Genomic DNA, 25,114 nt, shown 5'->3' with positions numbered 1-25,114 from the left:
GAGAGATGTAGCTTCTCCCACTCCCTTGGGGCTCATTTAGAAGAAAACTTCCTCATAAACTCATCAGCCTCCAACCAGCCCACCGGGCTGCAGAGGCGAGTTCGGGGTGGGGAGGAAAGCTGCCGGCCCTTCGCTGGTGGGCCCGGGGTCTCGCCCCGCCCCCGAGCCCCGCCCGCGTCAAGGGCTGCCCCGCCCCCCTGGCCCCTCAGTGGGCCGACTCGGCCTCCCCCTCCGCCGGGCTTAAGTGGACCAGCCCGCAGCCTGGGCCCGCCCCTGCCCCGGGAGTCGCGGCGCCCGACGCTCGCCAGACTGTGCCACCGGGCGGGAACGGGGGGGGTGCGCCTCTGCGGGTGGGGCGCGCAGCCCGGCGTCTCCGAGGCCGAGGCTTGACAGAGCGCTGCGGAGAACCGTTCGGCTGCCCGGCACCTCGGCGGTGGGCTGCGAGGCCCGGACTCCGCGGGGACCTGAGCGGGCGCCGCGAGCGGCAGCGCGCCGCCTCCCCCCCGGGTGGGAGCGGTGGTTGGGCCCGGCTGCGGCAGAGTGTTCGCTCGGAGATGGCGGAGCCGCCGCGACGCGGCCCGAGGCCCCGAGAGCTGGGAAGCCGGGCAGCCCCGGGACGCGGCGGAGCCCGGGGCCAGCGGGGACGCCGCCTAGTCCGCCGGGTGAGCCGCCCTTGAGGGTAACCACCCCCACTCAGAGTGTGGCCCCCACCCACGGTCGCCTGCAGTTCCTCCCCTCACAGACTTCCCCTCAGTGTTGCCACCATAACCACCGCGGGGTTGTCCTGGGCGGCCCCCAGTGCGGCCCAGAGCGCCCCTGTCCTGCGTCCCTCCCACTAGCCTCCCTTGTAGTGGCCTCACTGCCCTCAGGACGGGGCTCCCCCCCCCTCCGGGCTCTCCCAGCCCAACGCCTGCCTCGATGTCACCCCAGGCTCTCCTCAGCGCGTCCCTTGCCCGGTCCCCATCCGGCGCTCCCTTCGTATCCACCTGTGACCCCATGTCCCCCCTCAGCAGGGACCCTCCATCCGTGACAGCCCCCCCTCCGCCCCGCATTCCCGTGTCGCGGCTCGGTACCCCCTCCTCCCACGGCGTCTGCACCGCTCGTCTCCCCGCGCGGGGCCCCCAGCCCCACCTTCCCCGGTCTCTGTCACTGGTGCTGTCGCCCAGCCCGAGCCTGGGGGACCCCTTTGCTTTCCGCCGCAGAAACCTCCCGCTGCTGCCCACGCGCCCAGCACCCCCTACGCCGTGTTCCTCTCCCACCCCGCTCTCTCCCCCGACAGCTCCCTCGGCACCCCTTCCCTGAATACTGCTGCTGCTTCTAGGTGTGAAGCCAACATGCAGTGGTTAAAGAGCACCAGCTGTGGAGCGTGACAGGCCTGACTTTGAATCCCAGTTCCTCCACTGACTGAGCTGTGTGATCCTGGGCAAGTTATTAAGCTTCTCTGGACGCCAGATTACTCATATGTAAAATGGGGATAAAAATAGACTCTACCTCTTACCTACCTCCCAGGGCTGATGTGAGCATTAAATATATGGAAAGCTCTTAGAAGAGTGTCTGACAAAGAGTAAGCTCTCAGTAATTATTTACATTATTCTTAACTTTAAGGGGTGAGACACCCTGAGTGTCCACTTCACCTCAGTGATGACTTCTCACTACTGTGTTTCCCCTCAAGAGTTTCCTTTAACTCTTAGGATTCACCCCTTCCCATCACCATTTTGATCCTCTCCCAGCTTTCTTTTCACATCAGTTCATTTGACCCAGGCCAAAGCTGAACTGTTCTTAAATTGTCTCTCCCAATTCTGAGGAACCCTGTCTCTGCCTAATCACCCCTGAGATGTGTGTGTCTGGGAGGGGGTAGTAGAGAGGGATTGCCAGTCACTGGCCTTCCTAAGAATGGCTAAGCTGGAGAGAGCAACAATAAAGCTTCTAGAAGCGGTCTATCTATTGAAGGAAGCAGTCTCCAGAATTAGGTCTCCCTGAAACTGTTTTCTGATCACACTGTCCTTACCCCTCTCTTATTGGTTGGATATGACTTAAGCTCCTGTTGCTCTCATCCAGCCCCATTCAGTTTGCTCTGTTTTTGTAATGGGATTCAGTCCCTCATGTCTCCACAGGCTAGCTCAGGACCTTTCTGAGCTGTTCAGTGATGGGATATAGTATCACCGAGGCTAAGTTAGGAAGGAAAACTAAAGTGATAGGGAGAGAGACTCTGGACTCAGTTCTCCGGCTTATCTCAGACCCCAGTGATGTGGCCTGCCCTGGGGCTACATTTTTATCCTCTCTCCCACACTGGTGCAGGTGAGGTGAAGGGCAAGGGTTGAGTAATTTTTCACAAGCCATGGAAAAGAGAGTCCCCAGGTTCTGGATTTGGAAGTGACTTGAATGATTAGCTAGCAGCATTTCTCTTGCCTCTTCAGCTCCCCCCACCTTAGTGTCCTCCTGACCACAAGTTCGTTAGTGCTTTTAGCTTGTGATGGTGGGTTTGATTGATGAGGAAGATTAACAGACTCATGAGTTTCCTCTTATCTGATATTTCGTTGGAGCACGGGACTTATGGGGCTTTCCGTCCCTTCCTCCCAGGCTGACCAGAGCTCCTGCTGGCTGACCAACTGCTCAGTCGTGGGCTGGGAACTTCTTTCAGAGCAGGTTCATTTTCAGCCTCCTGGGCTGTTTGGTCTCTTGCTCTTGGGAGATTTGTTCCCTTCCAACCCTTGAATATACTGCTCTAGCTCAGAACTTAGCTCAGGAAGGAGACTTTAGACAGTATTCCAAGAAAGGGAACAAGCTGTGAAGTGAAGGTATGAGACTCAGATTGTGGTGTTCTTCTACAGGAGCTTTTTTTTTTGGAGAACAAGTCATCCTGTGAGCAGGAGGTAAGAGAGATGGGTGAAGAGGGGAATGGATTAATGATACACTTTGAGGTGGAGAAGTAACCCTTGATTTCTCTGTCTTACAAATAGTGAGAGCAGAGATTATGAACTTTGTTGACCTCTGATGTGAGGAGCTCAGCAGGACCGAGAGTGGAGCCTGGCTAGATCTGCATCCTGAAGCCATGGACCAGGGGGCCATGGTGACCTGAGACCAATGGACTCTGTCCAGTTGCCCCTTATTGCCCCTTCTAACTCCCCTACCCTAAAATAAGGGGACTTGACTCCAACTTTTCAGGGAACTGACCCTGAGGAAATCCTTTTCCCTCGTTTTTCTATCCTTCTACCCTCCTGAGAGAGCCCCAGCCTATAGAACTCCTACCTCCCATCCCCTGAGGTAGTCCCCATCCCTGCTTCCCCTTCCCTGCCTCCCCTTCCCCGCCATGCTCAAGCTGTGGAAGGTGGTACGCCCAGCTCGGCAGCTGGAACTGCACCGCCTCATACTGCTGCTGATTGCTTTCAGTCTGGGCTCCATGGGCTTCCTGGCTTACTACGTGTCCACCAGCCCCAAGGCCAAGGAACCCTTGCCCCTGCCCTTGGGAGACTGCAGCAGTGGTGGGGCAGCTGGCCCTGGCCCTGTACGTCCTCCAGTCCCACCACGGCCCCCCAGGCCACCAGAGACAGTGCGAACTGAACCTGTGGTCCTTGTGTTTGTGGAGAGTGCATACTCACAGCTGGGGCAGGAGATTGTGGCCATCTTGGAGTCTAGTCGTTTTCGTTACAGCACTGAGCTAGCACCTGGCCGAGGGGACATGCCCACACTGACCGATCATACCCATGGCCGCTATGTCTTGGTCATTTATGAAAACCTGCTCAAGTATGTCAACCTGGATGCCTGGAGTCGGGAACTGCTAGACCGGTACTGTGTGGAGTATGGTGTGGGCATCATTGGCTTTTTCCGAGCCCATGAACATAGCCTACTGAGTGCCCAGCTCAAGGGCTTTCCCCTCTTCCTACACTCAAATCTGGGGCTCCGGGACTACCAAGTGAATCCTTCTGCCCCCCTACTGCATCTCACACGCCCCAGCCGCCTGGAACCTGGGCCACTGCCGGGTGATGACTGGACCATCTTCCAATCCAATCATAGCACATATGAACCAGTGCTTCTTGCCAGCCTTCGGCCAGCTGAGCCCCCTATGCCAGCACCAGTGCCTCGCCGGACCCGGCTTCCCACTGTCATACAGGACCTGGGCCTTCATGATGGCATCCAGCGGGTGCTCTTTGGCCATGGCCTTTCCTTCTGGCTCCACAAACTTGTTTTTGTTGATGCTGTTGCGTACCTCACCGGCAAGCGCCTCTGCCTCGACCTTGACCGCTACATCTTGGTAGACATCGATGACATCTTTGTGGGCAAGGAAGGTACCCGCATGAAGGTGGCTGATGTTGAGGTCAGTCTTTTTCCTGACTCAGATTTCTTTCCTCAGAAGCTGTTTCAAGCTCTGTCCTATCAGACTCCCTTGACTCTGAGCTTGTCATAGGTATTAATCCCTGCCCTTTTCAGTCTGGGAGAATATTACTTTTCATTTTTCTCCTGCTCAGTCTGCTCTCATGATTTCTCATGTTCCTGCTACCCTTCCCAGGCTCTGTTGACCACCCAGAACAAACTCAGGACCTTAGTGCCCAACTTCACCTTCAACTTGGGCTTCTCGGGCAAGTTCTATCATACTGGTGAGTGTATTCTCCTGCTCCCTCAGAATATCAAGCTTAGTTTGATCTGTCCCTTCACTGTTCATCTTCCTGGGCAAACAAGTTGGAGACAACGGTCAGGGCGTGGGGTCAAAATGCTGTGAGGAGCTACCGGTGGATATGAATTTAGGTTAGCAGGGGGGCAAATAGGCTTAGGTAGGCAGAGGTCAGCAATCTTGTCCCGAGAATGGAAGGTGGTCAGTGTTGTTACAGAACAGAGGAGGGCACATGGCCCGACTGGCTGTGGTCAGCGGTCAGTGTGTGATCATAGGGACGGAGGAGGAGGATGCGGGGGACGACATGTTGCTGAAGCACCGCAGAGAGTTCTGGTGGTTCCCCCACATGTGGAGCCACATGCAGCCACACCTGTTCCACAACCGCTCCGTGCTGGCTGACCAGATGAGGCTCAACAAACAGTTTGCTCTGGTGAGACCCTTGGATCTCTTCCCCTTACTTTTCTCAGAGATAATGGTTCCTTTTCAACCTTTCCCTAATGGGGTGCCCTTTCCCTACCCTATTTTTCTTTCTGTGGAGGCATCCCCACCCTCTTTACCCTCTACTCCCTGAAACTCACCAGGTCCTGGTGAGAGTCTATGCCATTCCCAGGAGCATGGGATTCCCACGGATCTGGGGTATGCTGTGGCCCCCCACCACTCGGGTGTATACCCCATCCACACGCAGCTCTATGAGGCCTGGAAATCTGTGTGGGGCATCCAGGTGACCAGCACTGAGGAGTATCCCCATCTCCGCCCTGCCCGCTACCGCCGTGGCTTCATTCACAATGGCATTATGGTGAGGGACCCCCGATATAAACTTGAATCAAACTCCTATTTTAGATAGCCACCAACCTGCATTGACCTGTGTCCTGTCAACTACTAGTCCAAGTTCACATAATAGGGGGTAGAGGGGTGAAAAGGCATCATGCACATAGTAAGTTTTATTGGTATAACTCAAGACAGTCCTCTGCAAACCCAGGGAATTCTAATGCTGTAGGACTTTTGTCCCTTATCTACTTTTCATTCGCCTTTCAAATCTCATCTGTCTCTTTCTTTTACCCCTTTCTTCTAGGTACTGCCACGGCAGACGTGTGGCCTCTTCACTCACACAATCTTCTATAATGAATATCCTGGAGGCTCTCGTGAACTAGACCGGAGCATCCGAGGTGGAGAGCTCTTTCTGACAGTGCTGCTAAATCCGGTAAGGTGCTGAGAGGAAGGGCTAGAAGACTAGAGAGCCAAAGTGTATATAGGCTGGGACCTTTGAGCACCAAGCCTGATTCTGAGGTGGGATAGGCTCTCCGCTTCTGACATGCAGGCACCCCTTTGCAGATCAGCATTTTTATGACCCATCTGTCCAATTATGGAAATGATCGGCTGGGCCTGTATACCTTTGAGAGCCTGGTGCGCTTCCTCCAGTGCTGGACACGGCTGCGCCTACAGACTCTTCCTCCCGTCCCTCTTGCACAAAAGTACTTTGAACTGTTCCCTCAAGAGCGGAGCCCTCTTTGGCAGGTATGGTTGGAGCTCAGGCTGACCAGAGAGACAGGATGAGGGTGGGAAGGGTTGAAGAAAAGATTAGACATCTGATTTTTTGCCTCACCTTCAGAATCCCTGTGATGACAAGAGGCACAAAGATATCTGGTCCAAGGAGAAAACCTGTGATCGGCTCCCCAAGTTCCTGATTGTGGGACCCCAGAAGACAGGTGAATCATCCCTAGCTAACTTCTCTTCCCCTGCCTTAAATCCAACGGATTCTTTGGTCAAAGAACTCCCTTCTCATACCCACCCCTCCTTAATCCAGTCTCTTGTGACAGTGATTCTTAATTCTGGTGGTGCATCAGGATCATCTGGAGAGAGAGAGAGAGAGAGAGTGTGTGTGTGTGTGTGTCTGTGTGTGTGTTTTTTAAGATCCGCAAGTGATTCTGATGCAGTCAAGGCTGAGAATTACTATTTTAATCCTTCCCTGGGCCTCTCTTAGTCTTTCCTTCTCTCACTATAGTTTGTCCAAAGGAGATATTACTACCCAGAGTAGTTATTGTCTCACCTCCTTAAAGTTCATGTTGTTGATCTGGCTTCTTTCCCACAATAGTCTGGACTCTCTCTCCCGTTTAGGGACCACAGCTATTCACTTCTTCCTGAGCCTGCACCCAGCTGTAACTAGCAGCTTCCCTAGCCCCAGCACCTTTGAGGAGATTCAGTTCTTCAACGGCCCTAATTACCACAAGGGCATTGATTGGTGAGACTGGGATCCCTTGGAATGCTTCTCAGAGGAACACTCCCTTCCCCCCAAATACCCCATTCCAGCTTCCACTAGCACAGCTCACTCTGCAAATTCTCTGCCTTTTATCTGTACTACTTCCTAGGTACATGGACTTCTTCCCTGTCCCTTCCAATGCCAGCACTGACTTTCTGTTTGAAAAAAGTGCCACCTACTTTGACTCAGAGGTTGTACCACGTCGGGGGGCTGCCCTCTTGCCACGAGCCAAGATCATAACTGTGCTCACCAACCCTGCTGACAGGGCCTACTCCTGGTATCAGGTGAGCCTGAAACTAGGGATACATTAGGGCTTAAGTGAGGGAGGTGGTGACTGCTAGAGAGACAGAAAGCAAGAGGGTAGGGAAACTAAACCAGTTGCTTTGGGGAAGGATTCCTATGCTATTTATTCACTAGACCAAGAGTAGGGCAGAATAATTCTGTCAAATTACCCATCCCTTCCCTTCCTGTTCCTTGTCCTTCAGCACCAGCGAGCCCATGGAGACCCAGTTGCTCTGAATTATACCTTCTACCAGGTGATTTCAGCCTCCTCTCAGGCCCCTCTGGCACTTCGCTCCCTGCAGAACCGCTGTCTTGTCCCTGGCTACTATTCCACCCATCTGCAGCGCTGGCTGACTTACTACCCCTCTGGACAGGTACGATCCCCCAATAGCCCTTGTTGGGGTCCCCCTTCCCCTCCTCTTCCCCTCAGCCTAGAGGCTTCTAAGGAATACAGAGGGAACCACATCCCTGTCCCTTTAGTTGCTGATTGTGGATGGGCAAGAGCTGCGTACCAACCCAGCTGCCTCAATGGAGAGCATCCAGAAGTTCCTGGGTATCACACCCTTTCTGAACTACACACGGACCCTCAGGTGGGAGAGTATGACCCAGGGGAGGAGGAATCTGGGGGAAATGGGGAAGCAGGTTGACCATGTCTGTTTGGAAGAGACATGTGTCCCTGTGAGTTGGGAGAGGTAGTGTACATTTATGGGTTTTGAATTTCCTTTCTCCCTGCCAACCAGTGGCCTCTTCCTGTTGAGCAGGTTTGATGAAGAAAAGGGATTCTGGTGCCAGGGACTTGAAGGTGGTAAGACTCGCTGTCTAGGCAAGAGCAAAGGACGAAGGTATCCAGATATGGACACTGAGGTGAGTAAAGCCTGGGACAAGGTAACCCTCTCTGCCTCTAAGATCTCATCCTTGTCCCACTCCTTACCATTTCTGCCTCCATTTTTCTCCTCTTAGTCCCGCCTTTTTCTTACGGATTTTTTCCGGAACCACAATTTGGATCTGTCGAAGCTGCTAAGCCGGCTTGGACAGCCAGTGCCCTCATGGCTTCGGGAAGAACTACAACATTCCAGTCTGGGCTGATGTCCGGGCCTCCTGTACCAGCAAAAGCCCCCTAGTTCGCTAAAGGGCAAGCCCAGAGCAGGGCCCACAAGGGGGATAAGAGTGGCCCAGCCCCTGCCCCTTCTACCTCAGTGGCCCCCAGGCCTGGGATGGCTGAGAAGGGAAGGGCAGGCCTTTCCTATAGCTCTGGGGTCTTATAAAGGGGCTTTCCTTGATACCCTACATCACGGTACTAGGCACCTTTGACCCATGTTCTTGGAAGATGGGCAGGAATGAAAGGGTCCAGGCAGGGTGTAGAGGAACATAATCCAATGATTTCCCTCTTCATCCTCAGCAGTATATCTATACCTGACTATGGGAGGAACCCCCCTACTGTGGGATCAGTGGGATCTACCTGTGGCCCGGCCTCCCTAATGTCATTCACATTGAATGGGGATGAGGCTGGACAGTGGCTCATAGAGCTAAGTATGAGCCCTAGCTGTGGGCTAGAAATGTCTTTAATAAACATCCTTATTTTTCTGTTTTGTCTGCCTCACTGGAGTGGGAGAAACTTAGACTAAAGCAAGTTACCAGTCTCTTCCCCCACCCAGGTTCAAAGCTCATCTGCACATGGAGGGAAAGAAGGCGAAGGCCCAGGCAGACTAGAGTAAAAAAGGAGTTTATATATTTATAAATGCCAAATAAATACCAGAGGCCACCCAATGCCCCCTCCCAGACAGGGCTGTCTCCCCCAACCCTAGGTTTCTAGGGTCTGAGACATCTTGGCCCCAAGCTACGGCCCAAGAGCAGCTGCCAGTCTGGGCTACCAGAGAACTGAGTGGGGATGATCTGTCCAGCCAAGATTCACTCCCTCTGTGTGAGGGGCCCCCATAGCCACAGGCCTGTGTCCCTGTATAGGACCCTAGAGGGGCCAGACTCATGGGGAGAAGGTGGTCATCTCGAGTGAGACCCGCTGCCACAGCTCCTTGGTCTGTTTGCTGCGCTTGAGGTTCTGCAGGATGTCGTTGAACTGCATCATGCCCATGGGTGTCAGGCAGAAGGCGCTGCGGGCACTGCGGATCGCATTCACAAAGTCGTCGTAGTCGGCAGGGGTCAGGTGAATCAAGCGGTGGTGGATGTACTGCAACAGGATGAAGCCACTAAGCACAGCACCAGGCCCGTCCTCCCCCGCAAGCGGGGGAATTGGTTCCCTGCCTGCCCAGGAGGGACTCCCCCCTCCTCCACGCGTCCTAGGTTGTCACCTGCATGTATGCCTGCTGGCAGCGCTGCACCAGTTGGTGGAAGGCCGGGGCACGCAGGTGGTTGTGGGCATGAGCAGGGCTCAGCCGCTGCAGCGTCTCCATGACGATCTCCTGCAGCACAAACGGGCTCAGCACCCCCTTGGCTGCCCCCACACAGAACTGGTGCACGTAGTTCACTCCTGGGGGGCAGGGGGAGGGGCATGAGACGGGGGTGGCCACCTCTGCCCTAGGGACCCAACTCTCCTCTCTCAGCTCTGGCCTGGCAGAGAGCCGCCCTCCACCCCAGGAGCTGAGGTAACCCCCCGCCCCCCGCGCACGCACACATACCCGACCAAGGCCTCAACTCTGAGCAAGAGCTAGGAAGGAGGTCTGGGATAGGAAGGTGGGGGAAGCGGGTGGGGGGCGGACAATGGTCCTGGGGAGGGGAGGTGTTACCCAGCTTTGCTGCCAGCCCCAGCAACCATTTGACATCATCAGTGTAGGGGGGGGAGCGGGAGAAGTTGTTGGGGTGATCATTGTGTGCTCGGCGACCCAGCATCTCCAGTGCCAGCATTCCTGGGAGAAAAGGGTGGGCACATGGTGGGGGTACATCCTTTTCCTCCTCTACCCCAACCTGGTACACCTGACCCCACAGTAAACAAATGAAGAGCTGTGGGGAGCGAGGGGTCACTGAAGAGCCTGAGGCACAACTGCAGGTGGGGGCACAGAAGGGGTCCTCCTCTCACCAACACGGTAGGCAGCGTGCAGGTGGTGTAGGCTGTGTGGGTTGACAGGCTGACTGTGTGTCTCCTCCTCGGGTGGTGGAAACCCCCCGCTCACCAGAGGGCTGGGCTGTGTAGTCAGGGCCGGCAACGAGGCACCCTGGATGGCTGGAAACGTGGATGCTGGATGGACACTGCTCACTGGGTGGGGGCGGCGGCGGGGAGGGGAACGAAAGTCGTATGAGCAACTCACAGCCCACAAAGGGACAGAGAGGGTTCCTCCCCCATCTCCCCTGCCCAGTGTACCTCCCCTCCATTCACCTGTTCCCTGTCCCCACAACTCACAGGCCACACTGGTGGGCAGTGGGAGCCCTGGCTCTGTGTGGTAGGGATGTACTGTGATGGGTGCCATGGAAGGGACGGGGAAAGACACAGCAGTGGCAGCAAGTGAGGGGGGAGTCACTGAGTAAGGGTACTGAGCCCCCAAGAAGGCAGGATGCACACCCTAAAGACAGGGAGAAGAGAAGGAAATGATACTAAGATGCGTCTCTCCCCCTTTGGCCCACAACTGGGTGTCCCTACATATCTTAGTTAGCCTGGGTCCCCCAGACCTCCACCACCTCACCAGGACAGCCCTGTTGTTCTCCCAGGGTACCCCACTCCAACCCCACATGAACTCCCAATGCCCAGCCCCCGCCCCCTGCCCCCCAGCGGAACACTGGTCTCACCTGTGGGTATGCAGAGCTGGGCACAGGGAAGACGGCAGGCCGGGGCATATGAGGCATTGGGTGGGCAGGGTGAGCTGGGTGGGTGAGGTACTGAGGGCTGCAGGGCAGGTGGGGCTGTAGAGCAGTGTAGGGGTGCAGGCCAGGGGAATGACCATGCCCCAGTCCTGGACCTGGGTATAAACTGGACCCCACTGAGATGACTGGCACCACTGTGGCTGCTGCTGTCACTGCTGCCGCTGCCACTGTAACCGGCTCAGTCCCTGGGCCCCCCCTGCCCTCAGGCAGCCCCCGCCCAGCCTCCCCAGCTGCCCTGATCCCACCGGCACTACAGCTTGTAGCCGCTTCACGGGCTGTGGATGAGCCACCTGCTGTCTGCTCATAGAGCCAGAACCACTGGTGAGCAACCTCAAACAACACTTCGGGGTATACACCCCCACCCTTAGCCGCCTCTTCCACCGCCATGCAGGCCTTCTCCAGCATCAGGTTATCCTGGAAGGGAGGGGCAGAGGGTTAAGGGGGAGGGGCTGTACTCAGGCATGGTTTTAAATGACATTCCAGCGTGTCCCTCTGAATTGGCCGGGTCCCGGGTCCCGGGTCCCGGGTCCCGGGGAGGCATCAGAGGTCAGGGCCAATGCTCAGAGTCTGTGTCAGAGCAATGAATGCGTCACACACACACTGAACAAACACCTGCTGACCAGCAGAAGACCCAGGTTATAGTCCCAGTTCCAGACTAACTTAGCCACTCCCTCCCATCCACTTCCACTATCTCCCCAAAGCCTGCCCTAAGGATTTCAGCCTGGTGATCACCTTGGTCCCTAAAGTGTAGGCCTTCATTTCCTTATCTATAATACAGGAATAATCCTGATCTCGGAGTTATAAAGTAAAAGAAGTAATGGATGTGAAAGTGCATTAATATGTCAAGTATCACCACTTCAGGACAAACTAGGTAATTTGTGAACTTCGGGATACGGCAATCAAGAGCTGGACCGTTCGTTTGCCCCATGCCCCATGCCCCTGCCCAGATGCCTCAAAGCAGGTCCCCAGATTGCCTGTAGAAATACCTGCTCCTTGCACTGCACCAGGGCCCGCTGGATCTCATTGGGGTTCAACGCATGGGCATGAGGCAGGCAGCTTAGGGCTAGCTCCGCTGCTGCCCTCACCATATTGGAGTCTCGTGCCCGTGACGCCCTGTCAGCCAGGGATGCAACCTCAGGGGGTGTCAGGTGTCCATCCCAGCATTCTACCAGTATAGTCAGAGCTGCACTGCCAATCTCCATTGCCTGGCCTTCAGGGAAAGGAGCAAAAATCAGCATGGGGTTAGTATGGGCACTGCTGGGGAGCGGGAATGGTGTCTCCTATCCGATCGGTAATTCCACAAGGATAAGACTCTCCACTCTATCAGTTAACACCCCCTCCCAAAGCCAAGTCAAGACACTGGGTTTACCTGTAATCCAGGAAACGTGGGAAGAATAAGTACGTGAGAGCCAGTTGGGAGAAACAAAGTTGTGCAGGCCAAGGGCATAAAGCCCAATCTCGAAGGCGCAAAGATGCAGGTTGCGGTGAGGACCCTGGTGGCCCCCTGAGGAAGATGGATGTGTGAAAATGGAAGTGCTGCTGTTGCCCCCCGCCTTGATCAGCACCGTCTTCGCCAACTCGAAGTAGAAGTGTGCAGCTGCCTCTGATGGCTGATTGGGTACATGGGGGGCATGACTCTCGGGACGGCGGCCCTTGTACCTAAAGGGGCGATGGGGTAGGGACGGGGATTGGGGTTTCTCTGAAATGGGTATCCAGGTGGGTTGGGAGAGCCCAGGGCAAGTGGGGTCCCTGGGGGAACGACAGCTAGATGACACTAGGCGGGTGGCTCTGAGGGTGGGGCCAGATGAGAGGAGACGGGGACTTCTTCCACTGACCTGCCAACTTCAACGGTCTTCGCCCGGGCCCCTCCACTGGCACTGGCCCGGCGACTTCCACTGGACGACGACGAGCCCAGAGAGTCCGAGGAAGAGCTGCTAATGCTGTCACTGTCCTGTCCTCGGCCCCAGGAGGTAGGGGCCCAGCCCCCTCGAAGTGGCCTCCGGCTTAAGGTGGGGGAGCTATCCGACGTGGTTTCAGGGGCACTGCTGTCAATGCTGGCCATGCCTAACCCAAGACAAGTCAGTCTTCAGAAGCCAGAAGTTCCAGAGTTCAGACTTCAGGAATTTCCTTCCCTCCATATCATCCCACAGGCTGTCATACCTGTGTGTTTCTTCTTAGGCCGCCCTGGGGAGCCCCAGCCCCGTCCATTGTAGCCGCCACGACTGCCGAGTGCCAGGCGGCTGGGAACCTTCCCTTCTGGCCTTGGGGTCAAAGCTGCCTCAGATGGGAGACCCTCACAGGGAGAATGTGGGGAACTTTCTAGGTGGGGAAAACAGGACATTGGGATAAGCTCAGGAAAGGGGACCCCAACGTGGTTCCATACCATTCATCCCCCCTGCCCAGTGCCCCCACCTCACCAGGCACATTCTTCTCTGTGAAGCCCTCAGTGGGGCCTGGCCCAGCCCCTGCCACACTCCCTGGCTGAGCAGGCCCTGCAGAGCCCGAGGTCAGCGGTTGCAGGGCCCCTGGGGCAGATGGGCCCCCATGCTTTGAGGGAGACCTCTGGCTGGCTGTGGCTGGGCGGCTGGAGGAGTAGAACGAACTCAGTGTCTGGGGCTTATGCGTCTGGCTCTCTCGGTCCAACAGTTTGTCTAAGATCTGGAGAACAGAAGCAGTGACAAGATGCCCTTTATCTCCTGACTTCTATGTCTATTACCTTCCTCTCTCTTTGAAACAGCTTAATACCACCTCTTCAGGAAGGCTTCCCCAGTTACAACCATAGGAAACCGCCCCCCCCCGCCAAGATAGGGGCTGGCTTACATATCTTGATATCCTAACAATCCCAGGACTGAGTATATTGATATTCAATAAATATTGAAATAAATGTATAACTGATTTTATGCTCTCTGCTTCTCTTCCTCCACCCCCTGCCCAAGTGCTCCTATGAGAACCATTGGTCGTAGTCTTCTTTTTTAGCGGTGGTTTTTTTAGTTTTGTTTTTCATTTTAGAGGGAGAATGTGCAAACAAGCGCAGCAGAGAGGGGCAGAGGGAGGAGAGAGACTCCCAAGCAGACCCCACACCCAGCACAGACCCCGACACGGAGTTCAGTCTCACGACCCTGAGATTAGGACCTGAGCCGAAATCAAGAGTTGAACGCTCAGCTCACTGAGCCACCCACTGCCCCCTCCCCCTAATTTGGTCTTATTATTTATGAAGTGTCCCTAAGATTCTCCATTAATCTCCTATGAGCAGAATAGCCCTTTCCTCGTTGTCCTGGAATTCTGGAGAAAGGTGGTAAAATTTGCTCCCCGCCTGTCAAAATCCCAGTTCCTCAGTCCCTACCTTTTTGAGCTTGGCTTGGTCATCCTTGTAAGTGATCATTAGTGCTAGTGCCAGGTCACCCTTCTCCCGACGTGTGCCTTCACACAGGAGGGGATGCTCTGCCTCACTCACTGTTGTCTTCATACCTGTAAGAAGAAGGGTCTCACAGGGACTGAGAATGGCCGTAACTCCCAAGACAGCAAAGGTGAACAGGCCAGGGCTGCCGAGCCACCAGCGTATGACCTAAGGAGTTCTGGTCCAACCCACAGCCCCTGTGGAAGGTCCCCATCGCCTACGACATCCAGCCTTAGCTCTGACCTGCTTTTTAAGACCTTTGTGACCTGGCCCACTCTGCCTTCACAACATAGCCATCCCTTCAGGGAAGCAGGACTCCTCACTCTGATCAAGACTGAACTGCCCCTTTGTCTTTATTCGTGGTGTTTTGAACCCCCTGTCAAAAACTTAGCTGACCTTTGAACCTACATTTCCTATTCTACACCCTCCCTGAGTCCTCTTCCTAGATTTTTGTTTCGCGGCCCTTCTAACCCCCCACAGCCATAGCAAACATTTTGTTCCTAATTCTTGGCTGTCTCACAGGCACCACTTGGCTCATCCGTGTCACTCTGGCTGTCCCGCTGCCCTACAGCCCCTTCAGAACAGGGCCATGTCTCACGCCCTTCATGGCCTGGGCCAGGCTTAGTTCACAGATGTGCTCAAGATATCGCTAGACTCACCTAAGGCGGCAACCGCTGCCTCAAAGCCCAGCTCCTCATCCCCAGGCATCTCGTTGTTCCAGTTTCGACTTGGAGGCCGGGAACCCGTGGGAGAAACCACTAGATAAAAGTTGGAGTAAGTCAGCCAGACAGAAGCATGATGGGAAAGAACAAAATGTGGGGAACCCAAGACCCTTATCATTCCAGACCTCTCAGGAAGCTGCCTGATGGGTCCTAAAGGCAATTCAGAGCCTTGGGGCTCTCGGTTTCTCCTTAGAGAAAACTACTCCCACCCCAAGATTCCTACTTGCTGTAGAGTCGTGCGCCATACCTGGAGCACAGAGAACGTCAAAGATGAAACTGGCCAACATGAGAGGCAAAACAGGCCGATAGTCACAGAGCGTCCCCTCCCGAAGCTCCTCTGCCCGGCACCGCATGGTACTCATCTCACTCGGACCCAGAGGAATCTTCTTGAGCAGGGCAGCCACCTCAGACTCCTGGTAGGCCAGCTTCACCTATCAGTAGAGGAAGGGGCTCAGACCTCTACTACTTCGATGGAGGTCGAGCTGCAAGGCTCTGAGGAGAGGGCAGTGCAAGGCTCAGACAGAACCTCTGACCTCCAAGGCCTTGGTAGAAGCTGGGGGCCGCTGTAGCTCCAAGGCAAACATGCCAACTCGGAAGGCCAGGTTGTGGTGCTCTGGACGCTCACTTAGCACTGTCAACAGGAAGGCTGCCTTGGTCAGGGTGTTGGTAGCCACCCAGGTCTGACGGCTCGTAGATACCTTGTTCTTCTTGCCCTAAAGAGGAAGTACGAGGAGGCAGGCAGATGAATCTGACTCATCTTGGTGGAGTGAGGAGGAGGCTCTCGCTTGGGGTGCGGCACAGAAGAGGGTTAGGGCTAAGTGGGGAAGGAGGTAGGTAGGTGGGGGTCTCTCACCTTGGCAGGGGGCGGCTCTACCTTGAGGTCGGGTGGGTTGGCTAGCAGGTCCTGGGCAAGCTCCACGGTGAGGCGGGAGGCCTCACTGCTGTAGCCGTGCGCGTGCAGGGCCTCAGCACAGGCAAACAGTACCTGGAGAGCACAGGGGCAGCACGTAGGTTGAAGCCCGAACTTCCAGGGGCAGGACACCATACTCACTTACGCGGCAAACATCCCATGAGTACTTACTACATGCTAGGCCCTATACTGGTCTTGGGTAGACCACGGGAACTCACAGTCTGATCACAGAAACAAACACACGAACACACAAACCAGTGTGAAGCCAGCTACCCCTGGGAAAGGTCAAGAGGGGAACAGGTGGGTAAGATAGCTCACTGGGGCCTGGGGCAGAGGAGCAATCTCAGGGAAAACTTCCTCAAGGAAGTGATCTCTAAGATATCTGAGACCTGAAGAAGGAACAGGAGGTAAGGTGAGGGAAGAACATTCTAGGCAGAAAGGCCAATCTGTGCAAATGTAAGGATGCAAGAGAAAGCATGGCAAGCTAGAGGAATGGTTCAGCTGGCCAGTAAAAAGACAGAATGGCTAGATGAGTCTGGAGAAGCATGCAAAGATCAGACCAAGTGAAGCCTCACAGGTCATGCCAAGGACCTTCAATTTTAAACTGAGGGCAGTGAGAAATGCTGGAGACTTTTAAGTATCCGAGTCACACCATCAGACAGTTCAGGAAAATCAATATGGAAGCAGTGAAGAGAAGAGACTGCAGGCAGGGAGGCCAGTTAGGAGCCCACTACCGGATTCTAACGACCTTGCTACATCCTGACACCCCCAACTACAGCCAGCTGGCCCCGCTCCCAGCTGTGGCTAAGAAGCCCCCTCCTCCTCACCTCCATGCGGCTCTCCTGTTCCAGCGGCTTCAGCCCAGCAAACAGGTCGTGCTCCTCCCCGGCCCCGCCCTCGGCCTTCTCTTCCTCGCCCCCAGCCCCATCCTGGGCATTCAGATAATATGCCTGGTAGTCATCATCCTCCTCTCCGACTGCAGTGGCTGCCTCTTTGGTTTTGGGGAGCCCATTGCCACTCTCATCTGTGGAAGGGAGGTCGTCCCGGGTACAGACCTCCCCAGGCAATAGGCCACGGGGGCCCGCAGAAGCTGTGGGAGGCTCGGGCCCTTCTGAGAAGTACACACCACCATCTTCTTCGTAAGTATCTGGGGGTTCAGGAAGGAAGGTGGAAGGACCTCGGGAGCCACCGGGAGGAGGGCAGGGTGGCGGGCTCTCAGGGAATCCACCAAAGGTGCTGGCCTCTGCACCCAGGGCCAGGCTGCTGTCATCCAGGCTCATCTCGGCCAGGTCTGGCTCCAGGGAGCTGTCTTCACTGCTCAGCCGCCGCTTGCTCCCACCGCCTGCTGGGCCCTTGCCCCCACTGCCAGCCCCACCCAGGGCCTTGGCTTTGCCCCCACCTGGACCCATCTTATGCAGAGCCTTATCTCCCCCCTCAGCAGAGAGGCGGCGGGGCCCCCGCTGCGACGAGGGGACCCCCTCACCCAATCCCTTGCGCTTGGCCCCAGGCTCCTTGGGCCGCACAGCGGGCTCAGAAGGAAGAGCTCGGGGCCGCTCCCGGGATTCCTCCAGGCCCCCAGATCGGGAGGCGCCGGGCCGAGGCGGCAGGGCCCGGGCCCAGCACAGCGCCAGCTTCCGGTCAGTGCCGCTGTAGGTGACACCGGGAAGTGGGTAGGCCTCTTCCCAGTTGAAGTAGCAGGCCTCCACCGCCGGCCGGAAGCCGGGGAAGAGCCGCTCCAGGGTCTTTTTGTGTTGTCCCCGCTTCACGTTCTCAATCACCTTTAGCTGCCACTGGCGTAGCTGCGCACACAGTTCCCGGCGGCTGTGGGAACAAAGGTGGGGAGGCTGCAGGGAGGCTGCTTTCCGCCCTGAGAAGGGATGGGGGGAGACAGAGCAGGCGTAAGCCCCAGAAGAGGGGCCCGCGGAAGGGCCGAGGGAAGCACTTCTTGCGCCAGCCCACACACATCACTCCAACACTCGGGTACTTGGCAAAGTGGGAGCTACTTAGGGGAGGGAAGGGAGAAAGCCGCTCAGAGAAAGGACTCCGAAGTCACTGGTAACCCTGCTGCTCAGCACCTGCCATCTCCCCAGGGCTAGAAGAACAGCACATTTGCGTGTGCGCAGGACATGAGCGCAGGCTCTGTCCTGGGCGGGCCCAGCATCCGCGCTGTGGCGAGCCCGGGGAGAGACTCACCGCTGGGGGCTGAGTGCAGGGTCCAAAACAGCCAGCCTCCACAGCGTGACCATCTCGTCACACATGCTGGCACACGCGTGGGCTGCCACCTCGGACTGCCCGTTGCTACGGCCCGTGTGCCCACTGGCACTGCTGTGAGAGGCGGACGTGCGCACGCTGTACCACCAACCTGTTATCTGCAAACAGAGAGAAAGATAGAGCGGCCCTCCGCAGCGCCCCTGTCAGCAAGAGGGGAATGAGGTCCAGGGAAGGAGGAAATGAGCCACGATGGGCCTAGCCAACTCTGGAGGGTTACCTGCTCATAGGTGAGGCACTGGTCGGTGAGGATTTCCAACAAGGGGGCAGCATTGCTGTCCCTCCGTTTGAACATCTCCCGTACAATGCTAAGCAGGTTCCAGACACCCTCTGGCTCGCGGCCCCTCAGAGGGCGCAGCAGACATGCCCATTCAGCAGCAGCTGGAGGCTCCGTGGAAGACAGGTACATGGAGTTCACGTCACTGTGAAGGCAGGGGAGTGGAAAATGCTCACCCTGAGATGGGGCCGCCTTCAACGGGTCAAAGTGCACCAGGGCTTTGACACAAAAGGGGTCCCGACCCAAAATACAGGGTGTAGGGGGAAAGGATGTCCAGGACAAAAATTCTTGAAGTACGGGTATTCACAGAACAGAGGATCTGTCAACAGCCTGAGGGACGCTCCCTTCTGCCGCAGACACAGGCGTCAAGAGATCCAATTTACCTGAAGACCACAGGCGAGGGTCCACAGAACTTGTGCAGTGTCTTCTTGATGTTGTCAGTGAGTGTCGATTCATCCAAATACCAGGTACTCTGGTCAGAGGCAGAGGGCCCTGCTGTGGGGTCTGGGGGTGATAGGCAGTCAGTTACCTAGAGACAGGGACCTGGATTCGCCTGACAACAGCAAGTTTTGAGGAAGTGCTGCTCTGCACGACCCGCTTTCTTCCTTCCTACCGCCCTTCCTTCTCTCCACACTCACCGGGGGCCCCACACACCGTATTGATGGCTGTTGACTGGGAAGAGAGGAGTTCATCCAGAAGACGCTGGGCTGTGGGGAGGATCTGACAGGGAAAGGGACAAAGGCGCGGGTGACCCAAGGAGGCACTGGTCTACCGTGAAGACTTATATGCGGTCCCGGAGCTTGGAGTTGGAGGAGGGACGGCCATCCTCACTCACCTGCTGAGGGAGCTCACTGATGAGGTACTGAGCAAACTTCTGCAGCTGGTCCCTCTGCAGCCGAGACAGGGATTCTGAGACTGGGGCACGCAGGCAGACTGCAGAAGCCTGAATGGGACACAGAGAGAAACAGAACAAGCTGAGAAAAGGCTTGCTGACGCTGGAGCTGGGGAAAGACAGGCAGATTAAGGGAGGCGAGGGGGCTCACATTGTGGCCAGGCATGCAGCAGAGAAGGGGGGGATGGAGCGTAGGATAGGGCCGGGATAAATTGGGAGGGCCTCACGTTGTGGATGCGGAAGAGACAGAGTGCCACGACGTGAGTGCACCATTTGGCCCCAGCCCCACAGGTGCAGCTGCAGGAAGTGACCCGACAGCGGTCAAACATCACAGCCACGTTGTAGGCCCCTTTGGGGGGGACCATCTGAGGTGGCACCACTGTAGCACTCAGGTGGAACCCTGGGGAGAAACATGGGTATGGTCAGGGAGAGCCATCAAGACATCACTCTCCGCCCGCACCCCTGGCCCTGCAGTTATTCTGACAACCTGCTCTGGCTTCTTGCAGTAGGTCCTTCATTCCTAACACAGGGGATGGGAGGAGTTGGGGGGGCGGGGCGGGGCCCGCACAGGGCACGAGGGCACCCTTACCTATCTGCAGTGGGTCCTTCACAGCCCTCATGCGGAACAGCTGATCCCCTCGCTGAAACTCATCTGCACTGCCGTTCGCGAGGCACGAATACAGCCTGGGGGTGAGGAGGAGGACACGGGCACAACTCAGCAAATAGCCTTCTAGAGACCCCGTCAGAGACCCCCACGCCCTGGGCACTCTCTCCCCAGTGTCACTCCCTCTGGGGGAAAATCCCAGGCACTCTCCTCCCCTCGTCTTCTTCTTACCACAGCCCCCCAGTACAGTATCTCCTTTGTTCTGTACGAAGCCCAGTACACAGTGTGGAATATCAGGACCCACTCCCCACCATCAGTCCTTTAGCCTCACCGGATATCCTCTTCATTCTCAGGGAAGCTCCAAAAAGCAATTCGGAGCTGTAGCTGCTCAGGCACCGGGGGATAAACTTTCTCCACCACTTCAAATGGGATATGAAATGCCACCTGCTTTGCTGATAGCTCCACCAATGGGATCACCAGTCCATCTTAGAAACAAATGTTTGGGTGAGGGTAAAGAGAAGGGGAAATGAAAAGGGCCATGATTACTTGGCACCAATGCCAGTGCCTCACTTCTTGGGCCCCACTTCACTATGAAAGGAAGGGGAGAGCTGGATAAAAAACCAAGGGACCCTCCTGTTAGGATACATTAACCCTTAAGCCTCCCATCTGGGGGTGGGGAGCTAATCAACCGCAGCCCACAGCCCGCTACCTAAGGTCTAGAACAGAAGATACCAGGGATATCCCAGAAACTCCTGGCCAAACAGGTGTGTTCCAGGATCCTAGCAGGTAACCCCTCTCACATGGCTCGGCATCTAATTTCCCTTATACCTAGCACTTTAGATTCATATTACGTTGTTAATGTCTCTCCTCTGACATTCTCTTCTCTAATTGCTTTTTTACTATCCCTTTTTCTCTAGATGACTCTAAACCTCTACCCAAGGAGTGAGGATGGGCCAGAGCCCAGAGGAGTTAAGAGAGGCTGCATGTCCTTTGGCACACCTGAACCTTGGCTTCCTACAATGGAAGCCTGGGAAGATGGGATGGGGGGAAGATGGGTTATCCCAGGGGAACCTGTTATCACCTGGAGCAGGATGGAATTGCCACTCAAGCCTTCCTACACTGTTTTTAAAGATTTTATTTTTATTTATTTATTTGAGAGAGAGAATGAGAGACAGAGAGCACGAGAGGGAAGAGGGTCAGAGGGAGAAGCAGACCCCCTGCTGAGCAGGAAGCCCGATGTGGGACTCGATCCCGGGACTCCAGGATCATGACCTGAACCGAAGGCAGTCGCTTAACCAACTGAGCCACCCAGGCGCCCCTCCTACACTGTTTTAATAAAAAAGTGGTGAAACACAATAGACTGCATACATATCTCCACAAATTGCTAGTCAGATTAGAAGAAAGATCAGAAAATCATGGAGCTGAAAGAACCTTTTTTAAAAAAGTTAATCTCCTTATTTCACAAGTGAGCAACTGAGGATAGCCCGGGATGGCAGGGGGCTTGGGGAAGGACAGGCTTTCCTAGATCTTAACCTATTCAGGAAGATATTGGTATGCTGAGAATGTTCACCAACATGACTTTGGTTACTTCCCTCAAAGTGAAGGAGCTCTAAACCCCAAGACTACCCACACATGCAAATGTGAAAGAAGCAAAGAGACCACAGAAGACCCACAGTGAAACTGCCTATGATCTTTGTGGGCCTGTGGGTCTGTGTACACAGAACATATGCCACCTCTCCAACTGAAGTTGAACACTACCACTCCTAACAAGTGACATGTGTACATTTCTCTCTGTCCCAGAGGGGTGCTAAAAATTTCTGTAGGGCAGTTTGGAAAACAGGACTCTTGGAATGGCCGGAGTAGAATCACAACCCCAACTGCTGAAAAAAGTCAGCTTGCACTGAGGACCAGGACAAAAACTGTGCCATGAGGAAGGCAGGGAAAGGATGTGGTGAGTCTTGAGCCTATGGAGCGTCACTTATCATCACTCTCCCCTCAATCCCCTTTAATAAAAGGAAAAGTCTTCACAGCACTAATCAGTTAATTCACTGAAAGACCCAAGGATGAAAGAAGCTTACAGCAAAAAAGCAGGAAGAGTGTTTCTTATGGAGACTCTAGAGCCAATTACCTACACTCTTCCCCGGGCCCCAGATGATAGAAATCTAAGGCTCTAATCCAGTGGTCCCAGCCTCGGCTCCTGACAGATGTTCAATATGGCCCAGAACCAAGCCTCTGATGTGAACCTATGTAACTGTGGAATCTCTTCTCACAGGCCAGTTCACCTCCACTTTCCTCTGGATGGAATCCCTTCCTGGTGTAGCCAGGATCAGAGATGGTCATCACCCTTAAGAGGAAGCTCCCGATGCACTTTACAATGGAACTGACACACCTCAAGTGGTCCCTTCTTCACAGTCCACCTCTTACCCACCTTCTCTTCTATTTTCTGGCTCGCCACGCTGAACTCGGTGGGTATTCCCAAGTCAGACGAGTTTTTTCTCCTACCCCATCTCTAAGGCAAATGAACCACAAAAGATCTACTTTCTGTCGCTAATCCTATCGAACCCAGGATTTCCCAGCCATCACTCCAACACACACACACACACACGCGCGCGCGCGCGCGCGCGCGCTGGTGTGGAGAAACCAACCCCAGGAAGACTGGAAAAGCGAATCCAGAAGTCCGTTCTGGGCTTGGGACAGCTCGCGGTCCGGGACAGCTCCCGAGCAGGGACAGCTCCCCAGCAAGGCCTGAGCAGAGCCAGCCCGCTCCCTTCCCCCTCCGCTCACCCTCACCTCGCATTCTGGTACCGCCACTGCCACCTCCGCCACCGCCGCCAGTGGGGGAATTGGGCCCCGCGGACTGTTTGCGCCATCCCCGCCAGTTCTGGCAGAGGCTCTCGGCCTCGGAGATGAAGGAACAGAGCGAATCCTCCTCAAAGCGGTCCGAATCTTCGAATGAAAAGCGCTCTCCGTCCTCCCATTCCGCGAACATCAGCTCCATGGGGCCTGCACCCCCCGGGGCCGGGTCCCCCCCCGCGGATCCGGGGCCTGGGCCGCCGGCCGGGGGCTGAGGGGAGGCCCGGGGCCTGAGGGGCGAGCCGGGGCTGGGGGTGGCCGGGGCGCTCAGGGCGGCCGTGCCGGACGAGGATCTCAAGCCTGGAAGGGATATGGAACCGGGCCTCGCCCAACTGCGAGGTGCGAACGGGGATCGTGGCCAGTATCCGAGACTCAGGGCCCGGACGAAGCGCTCGGCAGCCGGGGCCTCTAGGCGGCTGCGGCGCCGCCTCCCCCATCAGCTGATCTGAACTTCCGGCCGCGCCGGCCACCACCACTTCCGCCCTCACGCGCTTGGGAACCGGACCCGGTACGGGCAGATGTAGAGGACCTGTTTGTTTAATTGCTGCATTTCCTGCCTTTTTTTCTCGAACCCAGCCTCAGATACCGTAAGAGGAAGCCAACCCCCAGAGGTATATGAAATGACTACAGATCCCAGCAATAACTCGGCGTCCATAGTGTCCCCAAGGAATAAACAGCCGCCATGAATGCCGGGAATCGTAGGCTGTCAAGCGATAACACAGGAACTATTGGGTGGAGTTATTGTTTTAACTCCGGATAGGCCCTGGGGCCGCATTTCCTCCTGGGAGTTGTAGTCCAGAAGCCTGCATGCCATCAGAGTTGTTACAGGGTCTCACCAGGGAAGCACCGCGAAAAGAATGCACTTGATTTCAGGAATGGTTGTACTGTTTTGTCAGTGGGTCCTTTGAGTTCAGATGTTTTAGCTTTTTTTTTGTGCTACGGACCCTTTGGCAGCCTGGTGAAGTCTCTATATAGACACCCTTCTCAGATTGTAAGTGCACAAAATAAAAAGAAAAATTACAAAGGAAACCAATTATGTCGAAATACAATTTTAAAAATAATAAAACAAATTTGTAACATAGTAATACTTCTTTATTTACACATTAAGTAAGATCCAGCAGCAAGTGTAATAACTACCATAATTTTGAAGCTAGTGATGGGTACAATATTGAGGTATCTGCAACCTACTATATGAAAATATGATTTCACATAGATATTGCTGATACTGTGGTTTGTTTCCCTCAGTCTTAACTGAAATACTAAATTTCAGTTGTGGCTAAAGATAAAATTTGTTTCCCATTCATGTCCACAGACCTCTTACTGGGAATCTACTGACCCTAGGTTAAGAACTCCTAAGTCCAGTCCAAAGTGCCTAAGCACTGAGCTTCTTCCTACCGCTAAAAGCCTCAGCTGTGGAACCAGGCAACTGCCCAGTGCCATACCCAGGGGGAATGAGGACTATAGGAAGAGGTAGCTGTGGGGGTCAGGGAGGCAAGACTCCTTCTTTATCTGAATAATTATCCCAATGGAGATTTAGAAACCTCACTGATCCCTTTGTCTATTTAATGCTCTAACGTATATAGGAAAGGTTAAGTTAGTTATGCCTGAAAGGGCAGAGTATACATAAAATACTATACAATTCTTTCTAATATCAAGGGGTCACAGAAGTTAATACCTTTAGCAACTAGGTGGATAACTTAATGAGAATGAACAGGTGATACACAAAGAAGATAACTGCCAAATAAGTTTAAGTTTCACCATTTGAGAGAGGCCAATGCCAGGTATTCTCCAGGTATGGAGAATAGAGACAAATGATAATCAGTTCTACACGATTATTGCCATGCAGGAATAAGAAATTGGTGTTGCCAGATCCTTTTTTTTTTTTTAATGGAAAGCTCCAAAGTGGATTTTTAATGACATCTTTCCTATTTTTGAAGGTGGTCATCTAATTCAAAAAGAAATTTTTAATTGTGTTGGCTAAATAAAATACATCTGTAGTAACTTTGTGCACCAGTTTGTGAACTTCTGATTATTCTGGGAGCATCTTGCAGGGGCTATGCACAAAATAGGCAGTCACTAAATACTTACGAATGATGACAAAAAAACTCTGCATATAGGCAAACTTCAACTCCCTTATTGCATCCAAAGGCAAGGATACTAAATGGTGTAAGGACTTCAAATGCAGAACAAGAATAAATCTGTCCTGCTCCTGGGGCAAATCAGAGAGCAAAGA

At 54.8% G+C, this 25,114-nt stretch overlaps 2 protein-coding genes across 16 annotated transcripts; one reads left to right on the top strand and one right to left on the bottom strand.

Annotated features, from left to right (window-relative positions):
• The first annotated feature begins 314 nt into the window (after positions 1-314).
• Positions 315-11,950, top strand: NDST2 (N-deacetylase and N-sulfotransferase 2). 8 transcript variants are annotated; one of them, XM_064594840.1, is made up of 16 exons: positions 317-662; positions 1,322-1,423; positions 2,832-2,873; positions 2,961-4,315; positions 4,508-4,595; positions 4,885-5,039; positions 5,220-5,405; positions 5,682-5,810; positions 5,942-6,124; positions 6,219-6,315; positions 6,725-6,848; positions 6,976-7,150; positions 7,352-7,522; positions 7,629-7,738; positions 7,910-8,012; positions 8,109-8,732. In XM_064594840.1, exons 4-16 carry the CDS (start codon positions 3,311-3,313, stop codon positions 8,232-8,234), a joined length of 2,652 nt encoding a protein of 883 aa, XP_064450910.1. In that variant the 5' UTR covers positions 317-662; positions 1,322-1,423; positions 2,832-2,873; positions 2,961-3,310; the 3' UTR covers positions 8,235-8,732. The 8 variants fall into 8 exon arrangements, with proteins under 8 accessions (XP_064450915.1, XP_045734064.1, XP_064450913.1 ...); XM_064594841.1 differs by having other exon boundaries at positions 1,322-1,564; XM_064594845.1 differs by lacking the exon at positions 8,109-8,732 and adding an exon at positions 11,737-11,950 and having other exon boundaries at positions 315-662; positions 1,322-2,873; positions 7,629-7,701.
• Positions 8,856-23,808, bottom strand: ZSWIM8 (zinc finger SWIM-type containing 8). Of its 8 annotated transcripts, none has more exons than XM_064594834.1 (26): positions 22,819-23,808; positions 20,360-20,513; positions 20,014-20,108; positions 19,652-19,824; positions 19,368-19,475; positions 19,171-19,252; positions 18,916-19,036; positions 18,476-18,677; positions 18,181-18,356; positions 16,815-17,808; positions 15,952-16,062; positions 15,611-15,790; positions 15,325-15,508; positions 15,015-15,113; positions 14,302-14,426; positions 13,376-13,616; positions 13,119-13,277; positions 12,794-13,022; positions 12,328-12,617; positions 11,945-12,168; positions 10,884-11,372; positions 10,477-10,660; positions 10,180-10,356; positions 9,890-10,009; positions 9,455-9,565; positions 8,856-9,333 (listed from the first exon to the last, which is right to left on the bottom strand). In XM_064594834.1, the coding sequence occupies exons 1-26, from the start codon at positions 23,024-23,026 to the stop codon at positions 8,873-8,875; spliced, it is 5,697 nt and encodes a 1,898-aa protein (XP_064450904.1). In that variant the 5' UTR covers positions 23,027-23,808; the 3' UTR covers positions 8,856-8,872. The 8 variants fall into 8 exon arrangements, with proteins under 8 accessions (XP_064450904.1, XP_045734055.1, XP_045734057.1 ...); XM_045878099.3 differs by having other exon boundaries at positions 15,931-16,062; positions 22,819-23,807; XM_045878101.2 differs by having other exon boundaries at positions 9,455-9,633; positions 15,931-16,062; positions 22,819-23,806.
• Between the last annotated feature and the right edge of the window lie 1,306 nt (positions 23,809-25,114).

The sequence above is a fragment of the Mirounga angustirostris genome, unplaced genomic scaffold (genome assembly GCF_029215605.1).
Source record: "Mirounga angustirostris isolate CCGP_5_RB_7025 unplaced genomic scaffold, mMirAng1.0.hap1 SCAF_6, whole genome shotgun sequence".
Lineage (NCBI taxonomy): Eukaryota > Metazoa > Chordata > Mammalia > Carnivora > Phocidae > Mirounga > Mirounga angustirostris.
The sequence above is the reverse complement of the archived record's forward strand: the minus strand, read 5'-3'. Positions and strand labels throughout refer to the sequence as shown.